The sequence below is a fragment of the Xenopus tropicalis genome, chromosome 8, assembly GCF_000004195.4.
Source record: "Xenopus tropicalis strain Nigerian chromosome 8, UCB_Xtro_10.0, whole genome shotgun sequence".
Lineage (NCBI taxonomy): Eukaryota > Metazoa > Chordata > Amphibia > Anura > Pipidae > Xenopus > Xenopus tropicalis.
The window spans coordinates 134136492-134155517 of record NC_030684.2 but is presented as its reverse complement, the minus strand read 5'-3'; the positions used below and the strand labels follow the sequence as shown (position 1 = coordinate 134155517).

At 43.1% G+C, this 19026-nt stretch overlaps 1 protein-coding gene across 1 annotated transcript; it reads left to right on the top strand.

Moving 5' to 3' along the window:
• The first annotated feature begins 279 nt into the window (after positions 1–279).
• LOC100497446 (zinc-alpha-2-glycoprotein) lies at positions 280–18083 on the top strand. Its single transcript, XM_004918939.4, has 6 exons — positions 280–385; positions 9025–9282; positions 11868–12146; positions 13936–14208; positions 15807–15911; positions 16996–18083. The coding sequence occupies exons 1-6, from the start codon at positions 322–324 to the stop codon at positions 17046–17048; spliced, it is 1032 nt and encodes a 343-aa protein (XP_004918996.1). The 5' UTR covers positions 280–321; the 3' UTR covers positions 17049–18083.
• The last annotated feature ends 943 nt before the right edge of the window (positions 18084–19026 follow it).

Genomic DNA, 19026 nt, shown 5'->3' with positions numbered 1-19026 from the left:
AGACTTTATTTTTGCCAATGGAAATGTTGCCAGGTTGAAGCCGGAGAACTAACAGTGTAAGTTGGCAGGGACTTTTGCCTTTCATTCTTAACTACAGTTAAGGCAAAAATACACTGGTGAGAATTTGTATAGTCAATATACATTCCTTCCTGCACAGGGTAAACAAGTATGTAAATATATTTTTCCTTTACTGCCCAGGAACTGTGCCTGAGAAGGCTTCTGCTTTCCCATTGGAGAGATCACGTAACCCTGCCCAATCAGGGGAAATATTTGTCTCACAAAAGGGAAACTAACATTCCATTGTGTGAATATAACAGGAACATGGCTGGTATCCTCCCTCTGGTGTTTCTGATCTTTAGCCTGGGGACTTCTGTTGTGTATTCTGGTGAGTAATAATAATATTATCAAGGATAATACGGTAACTAAGAAAATAATGATAATAATTAAGAAGCTAATTAATATCATGTTAGTATATTGTTATATCTACAAGTAGAAACAGTCTGGAACAGCACCACTTATATTCTTATTTAAAATGCCTTTATTGCACACATCTTAGGGCATTACAGCAATGTTTCAGGCCATGTGTGGCCTCTTATCAAGCTGATAAAAGGCCACAAGATGTGTGCAATAAAGGAGAAAATGGTTTCATACTTACCGTAATTTTCCTTTCCTGGTCATCCCCATGGCAGCATGTAAATACATATGGGTAAATACGACAGCAATAAACAAGGGAGGGAGACAAGACCTTGATGTGTTACATTTATTTTTTGAGTGCGGACAAGACTGAACGCAAAACTGGGCTTCAGCCGAAAAAAATAAATCTAGCTTATAATGCTTAATAAATGTATGACCAGTGCCGGACTGGGACCCCAGGGGCCCCCCAAAAAACCTTAGACCATGGGCCCACTCTCCAACCATTTTTAATCCTTTCCTTACTCAACCACTTTATTCTCCTAGTCTCTTTTACATGATAGCATCTATCCACATGTATCCTCTTTCTTCCCATTCATAAATAGGGAATGACCATGTAGTAGGCCAAATGGTCAGGAGCAGGAGGGCCCACTGACACCTGGGCCCACCAGGAGTTTTCCTGGTATCCTGGTGGGCCAGTCCTACACTGATTATGACAGCGTGACTATTGGATACGATATTCTGACCACTACACTGTTGTGTGACTTATTTTGTTGTTTCACTAATTTGCACAATTTTTGTGGTTTTATTGCATTTTTATCCCTGTATTTTTATCCCTGTATTAGTGATCTGTTTCTAGCGTAGCTTTGCCATTTGGTACTTTGGTGTAGAACAGTGCTGTCCAACTGGTGGCCCCCGGCCCGCAACCCCCCTCTGTGTGGCCCCCCCCACCTGTCTGGCTGCTTTTATGGCTTACCTTGAGTAGTCTCTAAATGGTATCAGTACTGACATTAACTGGCCCCCTGCATAGTTCTCATGTATTCATGTATCATGTATCTCATGTATTGTTCTAATGTATTGTTTAAACATGTAATCCCCTGTGTTGTTCACACCTTTTAATTCCTGCATTGTTCCCCCTGCAGTGTTCACATCTCAGGCTCAGACTGTAATCACCCACATTGTTTAGCTGTTCACACCTCAGACATTGTATGTACTGCCTGACCTATGCTGCCTGTGTGTATGGCACACAGAGGCAGCATAGGGTAGGCAGAGTATGGCACATAGGCAGCATAGGGCAGGCAGAGTATGACACACACAGGCAGCATAGGGCAGGTAGAGTATGACACACACAGGCAGCATAGGGCAGGCAGGGTATGGCACACAGAGGCAGGATATGGCAGGCAGAGTATGGCACACACAGGCAGAGTATGGCACACACAGGCAGCAAAGGGTAGGCAGAGTATGGCACATAGTCAGCATAGGGCAGGGAGGGGAGGGTATGGCACACATAGGCAGGGTAGGGCAGGCAGAGCATGGCACACACAGGCAGCATAGGGCAGGCAGAGTATGACACACACAGGCAATATAAGGCAGGCAGAGTATGGCACACACAGGCAGCATAGGGCAGGCAGAGTATGACACACACAGGCAGCATAGGGCAGGTAGAGTATGGCACACACAGGCAGCATAGGGCAGGCAGGGTATGGCACACAGAGGCAGGATATGGCAGACAGAGTATGGCACACACAGGAAGAGTATGGCACACACAGGCAGCAAAGGGTAGGCAGAGTATGGCACATAGTCAGCATAGGGCAGGGAGGGGAGGGTATGGCACACATAAGCAGGGTAGGGCAGGCAGAGCATGGCACACACAGGCAGCATAGGGCAGGCAGAGTATGACACACACAGGCAATATAAGGCAGGCAGAGTTCTGCCTGTGTGTGCCATACTCTGCCTGCCCTATGCAGTTGGAAATAGCCATTAAATGGTCCCTAAAGTGTGTAATTATGTGTTGGGGGTTGATGTGCTATCCACGGAGGAGGTGGAGAAGGCATATGGATTTAAGGCATTTTTATTAATATGACATAATATAATTGTTTCACATATCAATGATGGTTGATATCACCACAGTGAGGACCAAGCATTTGGGTTTTTGCTGCACTACCACCATTGTGATAAAATGGATGTGGTTTGACGTGGGTGTGGTCAAAACTGGCTTCCATTAGCAGCCCTCCACCATGTATGCTAGAGAAAGTCCGGCCCTTGGCACCGCAGAATTTGGACAGCACTGGTGTAGAAAATATCTCACCTATTTTGAATTCATCAGAATGTGTACTTTACAAAAATATATGGTTTTCTGGGGGCCTCTGTATAGTTAGGGGGGTTACGGCACATAATACACTGACAGGGGGCTCTGTGGGCAAAAGCTGAGCTGGCAGGCGAGAAATCCTTATGCGCTATTTTCATTTTGGGGTCAGTACATACCGCAGACTTTGGTATATCTATGCATATTGGGCATCAATCTGTTCAGTAGGCCTCTGGTGTTCCTATTTGGGGTGATTTGCCTTTGTATGCAAGAAATTGTGTGGGATAAAAGCGGAAAATTGCAACATTTTTGGGCGATTTTCTGTCATAAAAACCATTAACTTTAGGAAAGCTCTGCAGATTGGTACTTTGGTGTAGAAAGGACTCTTTACCCTTGTTGGATTTGTCAGAATGTGTACTTTCCAAAAATATATGGTTTTATGTACTGTTAGGGAGTCTTACAGCACATAATACACAGTCATTGGGCTTTTTTGGCAGAAATAGAGTTGGCAGCTGAGAAAATTCCTATGCACTATTTTCATTTGAGTGCCTCTGTACTACACGTACTTTGGTAAATCTTTGCATATTGGGCATCAAACTGTTCAGTAGATGTCTGGCATTCATATTTAAGGTGATGTGTCATTATTTGTGTAGGGACCCATAACATGTCCCTATTGCTTTAAACCCTACAACTTCCTTAGTCTGTGCTGTTACTACACTAGCAGTTGGCTTGGTTACAGCCAAGAAGGGGTTACATATGTAAGAAATGTTGTAAGATAAATGTGGCAAATTGCAACAATTTTAGGCTTTTTTCATAAAAGTCATAAAAACCATTAAATGGGTACTTTGGTGTAGAAAGTCTTCTTTACCCATGTTGGATTTGTCAGAATGTGTACTTTCCAAAAATATATGTATGTATGTATATATGTATGTATGTATGTATGTATAACTTTATTTATAAAGCGCCACAAGGGTACGCAGCGCTGTACAATCTTACCATATACACAATTACACCCAGGGAGGACAAGTGATATAATAAATACAATAAATAAGTAAGTGCCATGAGGTATGAGACACAGTAGGAAGGAGGTCCCTGCCCCGTAGAGCTTACAATCTGAGTGGTTGGGTAACATACAGGCACAAACTGGAAGGTAAGAGGCACCAGGTATGGGCATTTGCCCTTAAGCGCAGGACTGGGTAAAATAATGTCTTAGTGCCCCAGAAGGTACAGTCTGAGTTTTATCTTAAAGAGAGTGGGTGAGTGTTCCCTATGGAGGGATTCAGGGATAGAGTTCCAGAGGGAAGGAGCAGCGAGATAGAAAGGGTTAAGCCGAGAGAGCGCAGTGGGTGTGGATGGGGTAAAGAGATGGAGGCTCTGAGAGGAACCAGGAACATGTAGGGAGACCAGTGAGGGAATGTAGTGAGGGGCAGGGAGACCAGTGAGGGAATGTAGTGAGGAGCAGGGAGACCAGTGAGGGAATGTAGTGAGGGGCAGGGAGACCAGTGAGGGAATGCAGTGAGGAGCAGGGAGACCAGTGAGGGAATGTAGTGAGGAGCAGGGAGACCAGTGAGGGAATGTAGTGAGGAGCAGGGAGACCAGTGAGGGAATGTAGTGAGGAGCAGGGAGACCAGTGAGGTAATGTAGTGAGGAGCAGGGAGACCAGTGAGGGAATGTAGTGAGGAGCAGGGAGACCAGTGAGGGAATGTAGTGAGGAGCAGGGAGACCAGTGAGGGAATGTAGTGAGGAGCAGAGGAGTGAGGGGATATGAATGTTAGCAGGAAGATTCTGTAAGCTCCTTTGCTTAACAGGCAGCCATGCCAGAGAGCTTAAGTGAGGCTGAACAGGTTCCCTCTTAGGAGAGAGCAGGAGGATCCTGGCAGCAGAGTTTAAGATTGATTGCAGGGGAGAGAGGTGGGAGTCTTGGAGGCCGGTTAGTAGGAGATTGCAGTAATCTAAGTGGGAAAGGATAAGGGCATAGATTAGTGTTTTAGCTGTTACTTGTGAAAGAAAGGGGCGTATCTTGGAAATATTGCGGAGGAAAAAGTGGCAGGTTTTGGCAGTGTTATTAATATGGTTAGAGAAGGAGAGGGACTGGTCAAAGATAACCCCAAGGCAGCGTGCAGAATTTACAGGGTTGATGGTCATGCCATCAATAGTAACGGTGAAAGGAGGAGGAGGGCCAGGTTTCGGTGGGAAGACTATGAGCTCAGGTTTAGCAAGGTTAAGTTTGAGCTGGCGTCGGTTCATCCAGGGGGAGATAGCCAGGAGGCAGTTACCAATCTGGGTTTGAACATCAGCAGTTAGTGCAGGGGGGTCTAAATATATCTGGGTGCATCTACATATAAGTGATATTTAAGACCAAAAGAAGAAATAAGGTCTCCTAGAGAGAGAGTGTACAGGGAGAACAGCAAAGGGCCAAGCACAGAGCCCTGAGGCACCCCCACACTAAGCGGAACCGGGGTAGAGGATTTGTTAGTAAGAGCGACAGAGGAGCGGCTAGAGAGATAGGAAGAGAACCAGGATGCAGCCTGATCCCGGATACCCAGAGAATGGAGAATTTGCATAAGGACAGAATGGTCGACAGTATCAAAAGCAGAGGAAAGGTCTAGGAGAATGAGGACCGAGTAGCGTCCTTTGGCCTTGGCAGTCTGGAGATCATTTGCCACTCTACATAAGGCCGTCTCAGTGGAGTGCGCAGGCTGAAAACCAGACTGCATAGGGTCCAGCAGATTAAGGGTGCAGAGGAAGTTAGTGACACGAGAAAAGACAAGACGTTCCAGGAGTTTATAGGCTAGGGGCAGGAGAGAGACGGGGGGGGGGCAGGAGAGAGATGGGGGGGGCAGGAGAGAGACGGGGGGGGGGGCAGGAGAGAGACGGGGGCAGGAGAGAGACGGGACGGTAGTTAGAAAGGCAGGATGGGTCCAGTGTAGCCTTTTTAAGAATGGGTTTGACACAGGCTTGTTTGAAGAGAGAGGGAAAAGTACCAGAAGCCAGAGAGGAATTGAATATGTGGGTAAGAGCTGGAGTAAGGGCAGGGGCACACTGTTAGTAGGGATGAGGGCATAGGGCCCAGTGAGCAGGGAGTAGGCGGAGAGGAATTGAATATGTGGGTTAGAGCTGGACTAAGGGTATGTGGAATATGTGGGCTTGAAGCTGGTAATCAGCTTGAAAAAGGAACTAGAATGTTCTGAAAGCTTGCTATGGTTATCTTAGTTAGCCAATAAAGGTATCACCTTTATACCACTTTTGTTTTTTATTTCAAAAGGGTTACCCTGCATATATATAGTGTAATACTGTTATTGCATCACAATGTGCACTCTCATGTGCTTTTTAACACCAATGATGACTTTTACTTATATCCCCCTTTTGTGCCCAGTTGTGATATCCCTTTCCGATCTACTTACAGACCCCCTTGGGTTTATATGGCTTCCAATTGGTTCGCTTGTAGCTCACGACTCTCTGCTTTCCCACCTCTTAGTTTCAGTAAGTGCACAGAAGGGGAAGGGAAACAGAAAGGTTGTGGAATTAACCTAAAGTTGCTAAAGTTGGAAATTTACCTATGGGAAGTGGTTTCTAACACTGCTTGAAACTAAGAGGTGGGAAAGCAGAGAGTCGTGAGCTACAAGCGAACCAATTGGATGCCATATAAACCCAAGGGGGTCTGTAAGTAGATTGGCAATCGGAAAGGGATATCACAACTGGGCACAAAAGGGTGATATAAGTAAAAGTCATCACTGGTATTAAAAAGCACATGAGAGTGCACATTGTGAAGCAATAACAGTATTACACTATATATTTTTTTTTCTTTCTTCTTTTCCTCATAAGACCTCATCGCTAAGTCTAAAGCAGAATAGGGAACTTTGGAGTAATTTATTGAACTGTATTTGGCCTGGGACACGAGGTATCTGAAGTGAGGAGCATACACTGAAAATTGCACTTATTTATATTTGTAAAAACTATCTGCAAGGAGTCTGTATGTGCTCCCCATGTCTGTGTGGGTTTCTTGCAGGTACTCTGGTTTTGAAAAACATATTGGTAGGGGACCCTAAGAGAATCTAAGGATAACAAACAAGCACTGTAAAGCCCTGTGTAAGATGTCTGTGCGATATAAAGGGGGAATAATAATGATATAAAACTAATTATATAAAACTGTACTGCACTATACTGGTACTGTACCTACACCATGACAGGCACATCAGGCACAAACACAGCCACCATCATGCCTAAGGAGTTTAGGAAGCTAGACTTTCTACACTTTATTTCAGAAATTAAACCTATACATATATATATACCCGTACATATGCCCCCCTGTGTTGGCGATGCGGCTGGTTGATACCCCTGGCCGACTCCAGTAGTGTCAGACCGCCGCTAGCGCTGATCGCGTGACACTGTGCCGGCTCGTAGGTAGCTGCGCCAGTAGCATAAGGGGTGTGCTCCGCATCGGCACAGGATGTGTGCCATAAAGGGTCCCTGCACAATGTTATAACCTACGGGGGTTAACATGCGCCGTTGCTAAGGAGCACCTTGCATTGGTTACGTGGGTGGCGCTTGAACTTGATGGACAGGTCGGCTCACATGAGGCACTCTTACACACAGGGCTCCCTGCCTACAGAGATCGGTAGCTCTACCAGTATGAATCCTGGCTTAGTAATGACACCACGCATAGGTTTGTAAATATATTCGCTTTATTGTTTATTCTTTCTTTACTTTACCTTTCTGGGGTCTGTTGTTTACTGTATGGTTGCCTAGCAATGCGCTCTTTGGTGCCAAATACTGTATTTAAAACCCTGCTCTTTGCACACACTTGTTTCCCTGATGAAGGTTCTAGTAAGGAACCGAAACGTTGGACCAATAAACCTCACCTTATTGCATCTGACTATGACTTGTTGTTTGTAAGTACTATTGTGCAAATCCTGTGAGTGCCGACACTTTCATGTATTTCCTTAACCCATAGAAAGAGAAACCATACAGCTCTCCTAAGAACTGCAAAAGTTCATCTTGATGTGGCACAATGTGACATTGCGGGGGTTTTTTTGGATATATATCTGCATTAATCCCTCCCCCCTTTTTCTTATTTCAGTACCATCCCCCTGTTTATTAACAGAATTAATAAAGATTGTAAAAAAACCCAGACACATACAAGGTTTTTCACTGGCTGCATGCCCAACCATTTAAAGTGCCCAACCAACTTTTCAGAACATGAATATTTTCCAAATTTCACTGCCCTAAAACCATTAATACAAGATGTAATCTTTTACCCTATTGCATATAATTAGTGTGTTTTTTTGGCAGGCATGGGTTGATGGATCCATTGGCGGATTATTTCACAAAATAAGCACAACTTTGTCGCAGAAAAATTCACTGCGCGGCAAAGTCGAGCAGCAAAGAAAATGACGCTCTTTAAAAAATGATGCTCCATGTCTTCTTCACCCTAAATCAGCGTTTTTCAACCACTGTTCCGCGGCACACTAGTGTGCCGCGAGATGTTGCCTGGTGTGCCGTAGGCAGGGCCGCAATTTTTACTTTCAAAGTTTCAAAGTACTTTAATAAAATCCGGGCCCTGTCATTGGTTGCGCCCCGTGTGTACGGGTGACGTCAGTACGCACGGGGTGCAACATTATAAAAGGGCCTGTGTGCGGTCGCGTGTAGGCAGAAGTGCAGAGGCGTCGCGCGTGAGGGGAAGATGCTGCTGAAGCCGCCGAAGAGCAGAAGTAAAATGCTGCTGGGCACCAATGTATTAGGGGGGCCACGGGGCACACTGACTTATGGGGGCACTGCTGCTGGGCACCAATGTACTAGGGGGGCTGGCTCTTGGCACCAATGTACTGGGGGGCACTGCTGCTTGGCACCAATGTACTAGGGGGGCACTGCTCTTGGCACCAATGTACTAGGGGGGCACTGCTGCTGGGCACCAATGTACTAGGGGGGCACTGCTGCTGGGCACCAATGTACTGGGGGGCACTGCTGCTGGGCATCAATGTACTAGGGGGGCACTGCTCTTGGCACCAATGTACTAGGGGGGCACTGCTGCTGGGCACAGAGTTACATTTTTTAACATTTTCTAATGGTGGTGTGCCTCGTGATTTTTTTCATGAAACAAGTGTGCCTTTGCCCAAAAAAGGTTGAAAAACACTGCCCTAAATCATTTCTTACTATTCATCCACAGTATTATAATTATATTGACTGTCTTATCTTTTTTTTGTTTTTTTCTTTACCAAAATGTACATAAATTGGGCTTATTATAGGGTATACTTGAGTAATACTAAGAATTAACCTTTTTCCATTGTTTTATACTATTTTCCCTGCAGGGAGCCACACGTTGAGGTTTTACATAACTAAGCTCACAGCTCCGTACCCCGGGCTCCCGGAGTATATGCACATGGCGTATGTGGACGATCTGCGCTTTGCCCGCTACAACAATGAGATCAATCGCTGTGAGTTCTGGATCCCAGCGCTGGGCACCCTGTATGAACGCATGACCATGCAGAAGAATTACATGCACAATTTTGAGATTTCCCATAATCAGAAAACTAAATTATTAACTGATCTTTATAACAAGACGTCTGGTGAGTGTGAGCTACAGTGTGTGCCAGCGACGTATCTTCTTTTCATTATTTTTTATCAATAATAACAGAAAGAATAGACATCAGACTGCATAAATATATTTCAAAGATAAGATATATAGGGGCATATTTATTACAGTGTGTAAGCCAGCATCACAGGTGATGTTGCCCATAGCAACCAATCAGATCTTTAGTTTTGTATTCTAACTAAAGATGGCCTTACGCAGTAAGATTTGCTCATTTGGTGAGGTTGCAAAATGATCGTATTGGAATAGGAATAGGAATGAGCTGGTGCGGTCCCCAATCCTGTCCAATCAACATCTGCCCGATTTTTGTAATAAAAAGAGTAAAGTTTGCTACTGGTCTTTTATGTTATAGCTTTCACTGGTCGACTGATTGAAAGAAAAGATTTGATTGGTGGCTATGATTTACTAGAGCTGTATAAACCATCTGCCTTTTATTACATTATCTGTTTTTGGAACACAATATTACAAGTTTGAGAAAAGACTGTGCAAAGTGCAAAGTTTGGGGACCCTGGTTTTAATAGTGTCTGAATGGCAGCAATTTAAATTTCCCCACTGAATCTGATTGGTGGCTCCACCCACTATTTCTAACCTGGAACTGCAGTTACCCAGTGACTTAAGGTGGCCATACACGCACCGATAATATTGTACGAAACCTCGTTTCGTACGATATTCGGTGCGTGTATGGTATGTCGGTGAGTCGACCGATATCGCAGGAAGCTGCTGATATCGGCCGACTCGCCAATCGGACAAGTTTGAAAATTTTGATCGGGCGCCATAGAAGGCGCCTGACCAAAATTTCCTTTCAGCGCTTAATCGGCAGAAGGAGGTAGAAATCCTATTGTTTCTACCTCCTTACCTGCCGATTCAGCCATAAATGGTGTGTGGCGGATCTGACGATGTTTCGTGCAACCGATGATCGCACGAAACATCGTCAGATCGCCATGTGTATGGCCAGCTTAACTCTGCAAAGTTTAGGGACCCTAGGATTAATATTTAAAGAACGGCAGCAGTTTAAATTTAAACCAATAAAAGTCAATAGGTAAATTGGTGGTTGGGGGCCCCACCCACTTTTTTTAGCCTTGAGTCAGAGACACCCAGTGACAAACATAAATAGTGTGGGAACGGCAGCATTTTATATTTCAACCAATAAAATTCAATGGATGAAATCTGATTGGCTGTTAGTGGCCCTACCTACTTTCCAATTTTTGAACTGCAGTCCCCCAGTGACCAACTTTGCAAAATTTGGGGACTCAGGCATAAAAATTGTGAGACTGACAGCATTTTACACTTCACCATTGAAAGTAAATAGGTGAAATGTGATTGGCTGTTGGTGTCTCCGCCCACTTTTTCTAACTTTGAACTGCAAATACCCAGTAACTAACTCTGGAAAGTTTAACAACCCTGGAATTAATACTTAAATAATAGCATCAGTTTAAATATAAACCAATGAAATGTAATGGGTGGAAATTAATTGGCTGTTGGCTCCACCCACTTTTTCTAACCCTGAATATGTAGTCAGCCAGTGATTGTGCAAAGTTTGGGGACCCTGACATAAATAGTGTGAGAAAGGCAGCATTTGAAATTTAAACCAAAAATGTAATAGGTGAAGTCTGATTGGCTGTTGTTGGCCCAATAGTCACCCAATGACAAACTGTGCAAAGTTTGGGGAGAATGTGAGAATGTGAGTATGTGAGAATGGCAGCAGTTAAAATTTCCCCACTGAAAACAATGAAAGAAATGTGATTGGCTTTTGGTGGCCCTGCCCACTTTTTCTAACCTTGAGTATGTTGTCACCTGGTGACTGACTGTGCAAAGTTAGGGAACCCTGGCATTAAACCAATAAAATTCAATATGTAAAATCTGATTGGCTGTTGGTGACTCTGTGCACTTTTTCATAACTACAGTCCCCTAGTGACCAACTGTGAAAAGTTTGGGGACCCTGGGGTTAATACTGTGAGAATGGCAGCAGGTTGGATTTCCCTATTGAAAGTCAATAGGTAAAATCTGATTGGCTTTTGTGGCTCCACCCACTTTTTCTAACCTTAAATCGCAGTTACCTGGTGCCTAACTCTGCAAAGTTTGGGGACCCCGGTGTTATTACTGTGAGAATGGCAGCTTGTTGGATTGACTGACTGATTGGCTGTTCACAGCTCCGCCCACTTTTGAGCATCCAACAATCATCATATTTTCATTCAGGCTGACCCCCAAGTTTGGGGGCTGTAGCTTTAAAGCTGTAAGTGTGGCAGCAGTTTGAAAATCCTCCCTGTCAAAGTCAATGGGAAAATTGGGGGGTTCGGAGCGGCGCCACAAAAAGACGGGGTGCAGGGTCACTTAGAAAAGCACAAGCAACCTGCTCCGCTATAGGGCAAAGAAGTGTGGGGAGTTTGGGTGTTGTACCCCTAAAACTGTAGGAGGAGTAGCGTTTAGAAAATGGGGGGCGCTAAGAAGAAGAAGAAGAAAAAGCGGAAAAATCAGCCAAAGTCAAAGAACAATCTGTGGGGTTTTTCAACCCAACACAATTATTACATTGAGTATTTATGAGTCAGTACATCTGTGTTGCAGGTAAGGATGCCATTCATGTTTACCAGACAAAGGCTGCCTGTGAGATGCATGAAGATGGAACCATTACTGCATATCAGGAGGTGGCATTTGATGGGAAGGAGCTGATAGCCTATGATTATCAGACGGAAACTTTTATCCCTACAACACCAGAGGCTCAAACTGTCGCCCAGATTTGGAATGAAAATTATGTTAAGTTAGAAAAGGTTTTCCTGGAAAACTACTGCACTCATCGTTTATCGACGTATCTCCCTGCAATAGCAAGCGATCTGGAGAAATTAGGTGAGATTACAGACTAATGTTAAGCTATTCAAGGGGAAAGGGCATAAGGGTATATTTGGGGGTCCATGACCACAGCTGCTCTGTGCAAAGTGCAAATTTAGTTGGAACTTGCCAGGTTTCTTTTATCCAGTAAGAAGCAATTTACCCCCATAATCCAAGTGTTATTGAGTGGGCAATGTGGCTGACTCTTTTCTGTGGGGGAATATCAAATAGATTCTGTATCCAATGATTTTGAAAATCACACTAAAAATCTATGGGGTGCTGTTTGTCCAAAGTACATTTTGTCTACAAACATACATTCTGTATACAAAGGGCAATCCCCAGTACAGAGAATGAATGTGTGGCCATATACACTGGTAACAAATATACAAAAGACATATTTCTGTGAAAATAATACATTTTATGCACAAAAGGATATAATTATATTACAAACTCAATTCTGTAAATTTTAACAAATAAATAACACCCATACAGAAGAACAAGTTTTTTTACAGAATGAATTATGTAAAACAAAACTTTGCAGAAAATATATAAAGGTGTAACTGACTAGCATATTCCAAGCTAGAAATTCATGACAAAATAGATGCTTGTGACGAAAAGGAAGATTCTATTGCACAAAATTTATCAACAAAATGAATACTCAGTTCCACAAAACTGATAAAATATCCATTCTGTGAAACAACACTGTCAGTCAAATTACTGAACGAATAAGAAGCAAGTATATTCATTATGTAATAACATACAAGTTTTAATTGAAGTCCATTTACTGGTCTTTCTTCCCACTGTTTGAATTGTTTCTATAAAGTGTTGACCCTGCCCCCCCCCCCACACACACACACAAAGGAGGATTTGTTTGTAGGATTTATTTAACAAGGTAAAAAAACTGCCAGCTCTGCCCCACATGGCTGCGCCATCCCCAGTGCAAAGATGAATAGAATAGAATATTGCATTCTGTCACACGCATCTATTTTGTCATGAAAATCTAGCTGGAATAAGCTAGTCAGTTACACCATTATATATTTTGTCAAAGTTTTGTTTTACATTATTCCTTCTGTAGGTAACTTTACACATAACTGTTTTTTTTGTATGGATGTTATACATTTGTGAGATAGAAAGCTTGTTAAAATTTACAGAATGGAGTTTGTAATATAATAATATACTTTTGTGCATAAAATTGATTTTATTCTCATTCTTCACTAGAAATATATCTTTTGTATATTTTTTTACCAGTGTTTATATCCACACTTTAATTCTGTCTACTGGGGATTGCTTTTTGTATACAGAATGTATTTTTATAGACAAAATCAGTTTTAAACAAGAAAGAAATAATAAGTTATCCAGCCACTTTTCTAACTCTGAATTTGAATTTTTAGAGGGAGAAGATAATCCTTAACTACCTATTCAGGTACTAAAGCCACACCCATCTCTAGTCTGAAAAATAAAGCCTAGATGTAAGGAGGTCACTTGTTTAGGGGAGACACAGGTCTGGGGGAACCCCAGGCACCCACAGAGAAACTTGGGGGGTACAATCACACCTATTATTAGAGGAAGAAATAATCTTGAATGATAAAAGAATAAAAATGAAGGCCCCTGGCATTGCTATTTGAGATGTTTTATTGTAATAGCTCAAGACATGTGAGATGTTATGAATTGTGAATGATAAGCAGAACATTTTTGTATTTAGAATTTTAAATCGTGGCACCTATCTTCACTTTCATTGATGTTTTTAGTGACTTTTTTAAATTTATTTACATTTCACAACTTTTTTTTTTCTTGCTTTTTATCCCAGTTCCCCCCAAAGTGAAGGTTTCCAGCTCAGAGTCAGAGAGCGGCACCAAACTGCACTGCCGGGTGTATGGGTTCTACCCCCGAGATGTGGAAGTGAAGTGGATAAAGAATGGGAGAGATGAGATTCACTCAGAGGAGGCAGCACAGATCCTGCCAAACCCTGATGGCACCTATCAGATCAGAGTCAGTGTGGGGGTAACACCAGAGGGGGGCGCCACTTACTCCTGCCATATAGATCACAGCAGCTTGGAGAAGACACTGGTTGTTCCCTTTGGTGAGTGTCTTTATGGCCATTTGACATACTAGGAATCTAGCAGAGTAAGCGTGCTTGATATAATATAGCTATGGTGGTGCCTAAAACTGGCTATTAGAGGGGTACATTACACTAAACTATTAGTATATGGTGTGCCTAGTGGGCATGGTCCATAAATATAGGTTACGGATTCATAATAAGCCTATCCATGTTGCGGTCATGTTGCTCCTATTGAATATCCTTGTCACTGCCAAATACATCCATTCCATCTCTTTGGTATTGTGAAGGTTCCTAAAGGGCGATTGCCAACAAGATATATAGATTTTTAATAAAGGGTAAATAAATACACCCACAAACCAATCACATAATGGAGACCCTAGGGTGTTAAAACACTGGTGTGAGCAAGGAGATCAGATGGGGCTTATCTGAACATTCATACACAACTAAGGGATTGATTGATTGGGTTTATTCAATTTTTAAATGATTTTTTAGTAGCCTTAAGGTGTGGAGATCCAAATTACAGAAAGACCGACTTTTTCGTACGGCGCACGACTTTTTCGGACGTTTGCACGAAAAAATCGGAAAGGTTTTACCGCTGTTTACAATTGTTCGGTACGAAAATTTCGTGACTTTCGGATCGCCAATACGATATTATCGTGACTAATACGATTTTTTCGTAAGCATTTTCGTGATATTTGCGACCTTCCGAAATTTTCGTTTCCAATGCGATTTTTTTCCCATTCGTGGATTCGGATTCGTGGATTAGTAAATGTGCCCCTAGGTCTACTAAGAAATCAATACTACATTAATTAAACCCAATAGGATTATTTTACATCCAGTAAGGATTAATTATATCTTAGTTGGGATCAAGTACAGGTACTGTTTTATTATTACAGAGAAAAGGGAATCATTTAACCATGAAATAAACCCAATAGGGCTGTTCTGCCCCCAATAAGGGGTAATTATATCTTAGTTGGGATCAAGTACAGGTACTGTTTTATTATTACAGAGAAAAGGGAATCATTTAACCATTAAATAAACCCAATAGGGCTGTTCTGCCCCAATAAGGGGTAATTATATCTTAGTTGGGATCAAGTACAGGTACTGTTTTATTATTACAGAGAAAAGGGAATCATTTAACCATGAAATAAACCCAATAGGGCTGTTCTGCCCCAATAAGGGGTAATTATATCTTAGTTGGGATCAAGTACAGGTACTGTTTTATTATTACAGAGAAAAGGGAATCATTTAACCATTAAATAAACCCAATAGGGCTGTTCTGCCCCAATAAGGGGTAATTATATCTTAGTTGGGATCAAGTACAGGTACTGTTTTATTATTACAGAGAAAAGGGAATTATTTAACCATTAAATAAACCCAATAGGACTGTTCTGCCCCCAATAAGGGGTAATTATATCTTAGTTGGGATCAAGTACAGGTACTGTTTTATTATTACAGAGAAAAGGAAATCATTGAAGCTTTCTGGATAACAGTTTTATGGATAAGAGATCCCATGACTATATTCCTAATATCAGCAATATTCCCATAGCAATGAATAGAAAGTGGGAGAGTTTTTTTGTGGGGAACTCTAATCTCATATTTTCATTCCCAATACACAGAATACAACAATAGGAGCATTTTGTACATCATCATCCCCATATGTGGGGCACTGCTCCTCCTTATGATTGGCCTGGGGCTATTTCTATTCAGAAAGAGAAAAAAAGGTATGTTTTTTATCTGAAAATATTTATATATTGAATATTAAACACACTTTTGGCCAGAAATTCAGTCTAATGGTGCAGCATATAGTTACACTTGGCTTGGTCAGAGACAGGTCAAAGGCAGAGACAGGTCAAAGGCAGAGACAGATCAGAGGCATAGGCAGGTCAGAGGTACAGTATAGGCAGGTCAGAGGCACAGTATAGGCAGTTCAGTGGCATAGTCAGGTCAGAGACATAGGCAGGTCAGAGGCATAGGCAGGTCAGAGGCATAGGCAGGTCAGAGACATAGGCAGGTCAGAGGTACAGTATAGGCAGGTCAGAGGCATAGGCAGGTCAGAGGCACAGTATAGGCAGGTCAGAGGCATAGGCAGGTCAGAGGTACAGTATAGGCAGGTCAGAGGCATAGGCAGGTCAGAGGTATAGGCAGGTCAGAGGCATAGGCAGGTCAGAGACATAGGCAGGTCAGAGGCATAGGCAGGTCAGAGGCATAGGCAGGTCAGAGGCATAGGCAGGTCAGAGACATAGGCAGGTCAGAGACATAGGCAGGTCAGAGACAGGTCAGAGGCATAGGCAGGTCAGAGGCATAGGCAGGTCAGAGGCATAGGCAGGTCAGAGGCATAGGCAGGTCAGAGACAGGTCAGAGGCATAGGCAGGTCAGAGGCATAGGCAGGTCAGAGGCATAGGCAGGTCAGAGGCATAGGCAGGTCAGAGACAGGTCAGAGGCATAGGCAGGTCAGAGGCATAGGCAGGTCAGATTTCTATCCTGGGCGCCCCGAGGCCACCCCTGTGTGTCCCCCCCGTGCGCATGCACGAACGCGCCCCCCCAGAGCGCATGCGCAACGCGCCATCTCCCCATTACGCATGCGCGAACACTCCTTTTAACTCCCATATGGAGCAGTGGGGAGAGGTCCCGACTGCTCCGTATGGGAGCCAAATTTAAAAATGTTCTTGCGGCCCTAGGCCCGGGCCTTTGTGTCCTCTCCACAAATCCGGGCCTGGGCATAGGCAGGTGTTGGGTGTTCAAATGGTGTTGTTGTTCAAATGATCATTGCTCATGGGGAATAAATAGACGTTCTTTCTATTTCAGACCCCAATGGCAGCTATCAGAGTGGGAGCACGGAGACAGACATTGAAAATTGAACTAAAAAGAGACAGTTTGTATTTGCTGATGTCACTATGGGTTGTTTGTAACCAATATCTGTGTGAGCTTTTCTTCTTAAATTATTACACACAGACAGCATTGGTTACAACAATTGATGTTGATTTATGCTGATTTATGAGGGGAGATTGAAGTTTCAGTTTTGTTATCCCACATGGGCACATAATAATGGGCTAATTAACCAGTTCTTAACCAAACAAGCCAATGTCTACCCACATGCAGATGGACTGTATTTTGACCAGAACACATTTTTCAGTAAGGGAGATGTTTAATGAGCTATGTCTTATTGTACAGTGCTGTGGAAAATGTTGGGGCTATTTTGTCTACTTTAGCATCGTCTATTTTAGTAGCCATGACAAGTAGCTGCTACTAGTAGCTCTGTGTGTCTTCACCCTAAGGTGGGAACTGCACCTTTTTACACTCTTACTCTGCACACATGCATACATGTAATTATACAATTATGTAATTATACATACATAATGCAAAGAGTCTGAACTCACAGTTTAGTCTGCAATTTCAATTATAAATCCAAAATGACAACTTAAGGATAGAAAACCTGCCATTGCACAACATGATAGTTGAGAAGGAGGGTCTTTGTGTAGTTTACATGATGTGTATTGGACGGGTGTTATGGGATATGGAACAATTAGATAATCTAAGAGCTTTCCAGAAATCACCCCATCATCAACCATCGCAATGCAACTCATTTATGAGCCCAAGTTCAGTCTGCAGAGCATAGGTCCCAACTATCAAAATGTCCTGTGGTGCCTTTAAGAGTCCCGCTCGTCTGCAGGTCTTCGCGGGTTTTCTCGGCTCATTCCGTCACGCCATCTTCGGATCTTCACGACTTCTTCCGCGCGTTTGTCTTCGGCTCTTTCCGGCTCCTTCAGGTGCTTCGGCATCTCTGCCCTTTTTGTAGTTGTCTGCAAGTCTCGCGAGAGTGAGTATGGCACAGCAAGCCATTTCACTTCAAATTCAGAACAAACAGGGTGGGTGCTGGTGCTGGTGCTGCTCAGGCTGTGGGTCACAAAAGTTCCGCTGGTGCTGCTGTGCCTTTATCTACTACTGTACAAGCTCTACTTACTACTCCTTTTTTAAAAAAAAATAAGCTTGGTGAGTCCCTGACTGTAACAAAGGTGTTAATAATAATTAATATTAATTATTTATTAAGAATTAATAAACACTTTTGTTACAGTCAGGGACTCACCAAGCTTATTATTTTTTAAAAAGGAGCAGTAAGTAGAGCTTGTACAGTAGTAGATAAAGGCACAGCAGCACCAGCGGAACTTTTGTGACCCATGGCCTGAGCAGCACCAGCACCCACAACAACAAAAAAAATGTGCAGGAAGAAGCTGTGAAGATCCAAAAACAGCAGGGACAGAAGGAGCCAAGGAAACCCGAAGGAAGCCAAAAAGACCTGAAGACGAGCAGAACACTTAAAGACACAGCAGGACATTTCAGTAAGTATCTGGGACAGCGGGACGGTGTGCAAAAATGGGACATCTGGGGGTGTGGCCATATAGTGGTCAAGAAAAATTTAGCCGCTCTTCTCGCGGCAAAATATTTTGTCCCTCTTTTTCATTTTCAAATGTTGGTAGGTATGTGCAGAGTGCTATTTCAGATGCAAGTTACCATATTTCCTACCCGCAACGTAGTGTTTTACCCAATAATTCCATGCAGTTGTGTCGACTGTTTTTGAAGACACTATTGAGTAATTTTTTTTTTGGAACTCAGCATCACAAGCACACCTGCATTCTTTAGGCACAAGCGTGCTGTGCATATATTGATGCATCCAGAACACTAGAATAAGACCCACTTGATGGTGCCGGTAGCTCCAGGGTCGCACCAATAGGCGCACCTGCATGGAACCCAGAACAGGAGGAGGGATGGACATACTGTGTATTGATGCCTGTTTCGCTTTGCCAAAAAAGTTGCGAAACGGCAATAAATTCCAGAAAC

What these genes read in the sequence shown, in the direction of transcription:
- LOC100497446 (XM_004918939.4), top strand. Translation starts at nt 322, where the DNA reads ATGGCTGGTATCCTCCCTCTGGTGTTTCTGATCTTTAGCCTGGGGACT. An exon ending in AAGCGATCTGGAGAAATTAG is followed by an intron (nt 12,147 to 13,935) that starts GTGAGATTACAG and finishes TTTTTATCCCAG; the next exon opens with TTCCCCCCAAAGTGAAGGTT. An exon ending in GACACTGGTTGTTCCCTTTG is followed by an intron (nt 14,209 to 15,806) that starts GTGAGTGTCTTT and finishes CCCAATACACAG; the next exon opens with AATACAACAATAGGAGCATT.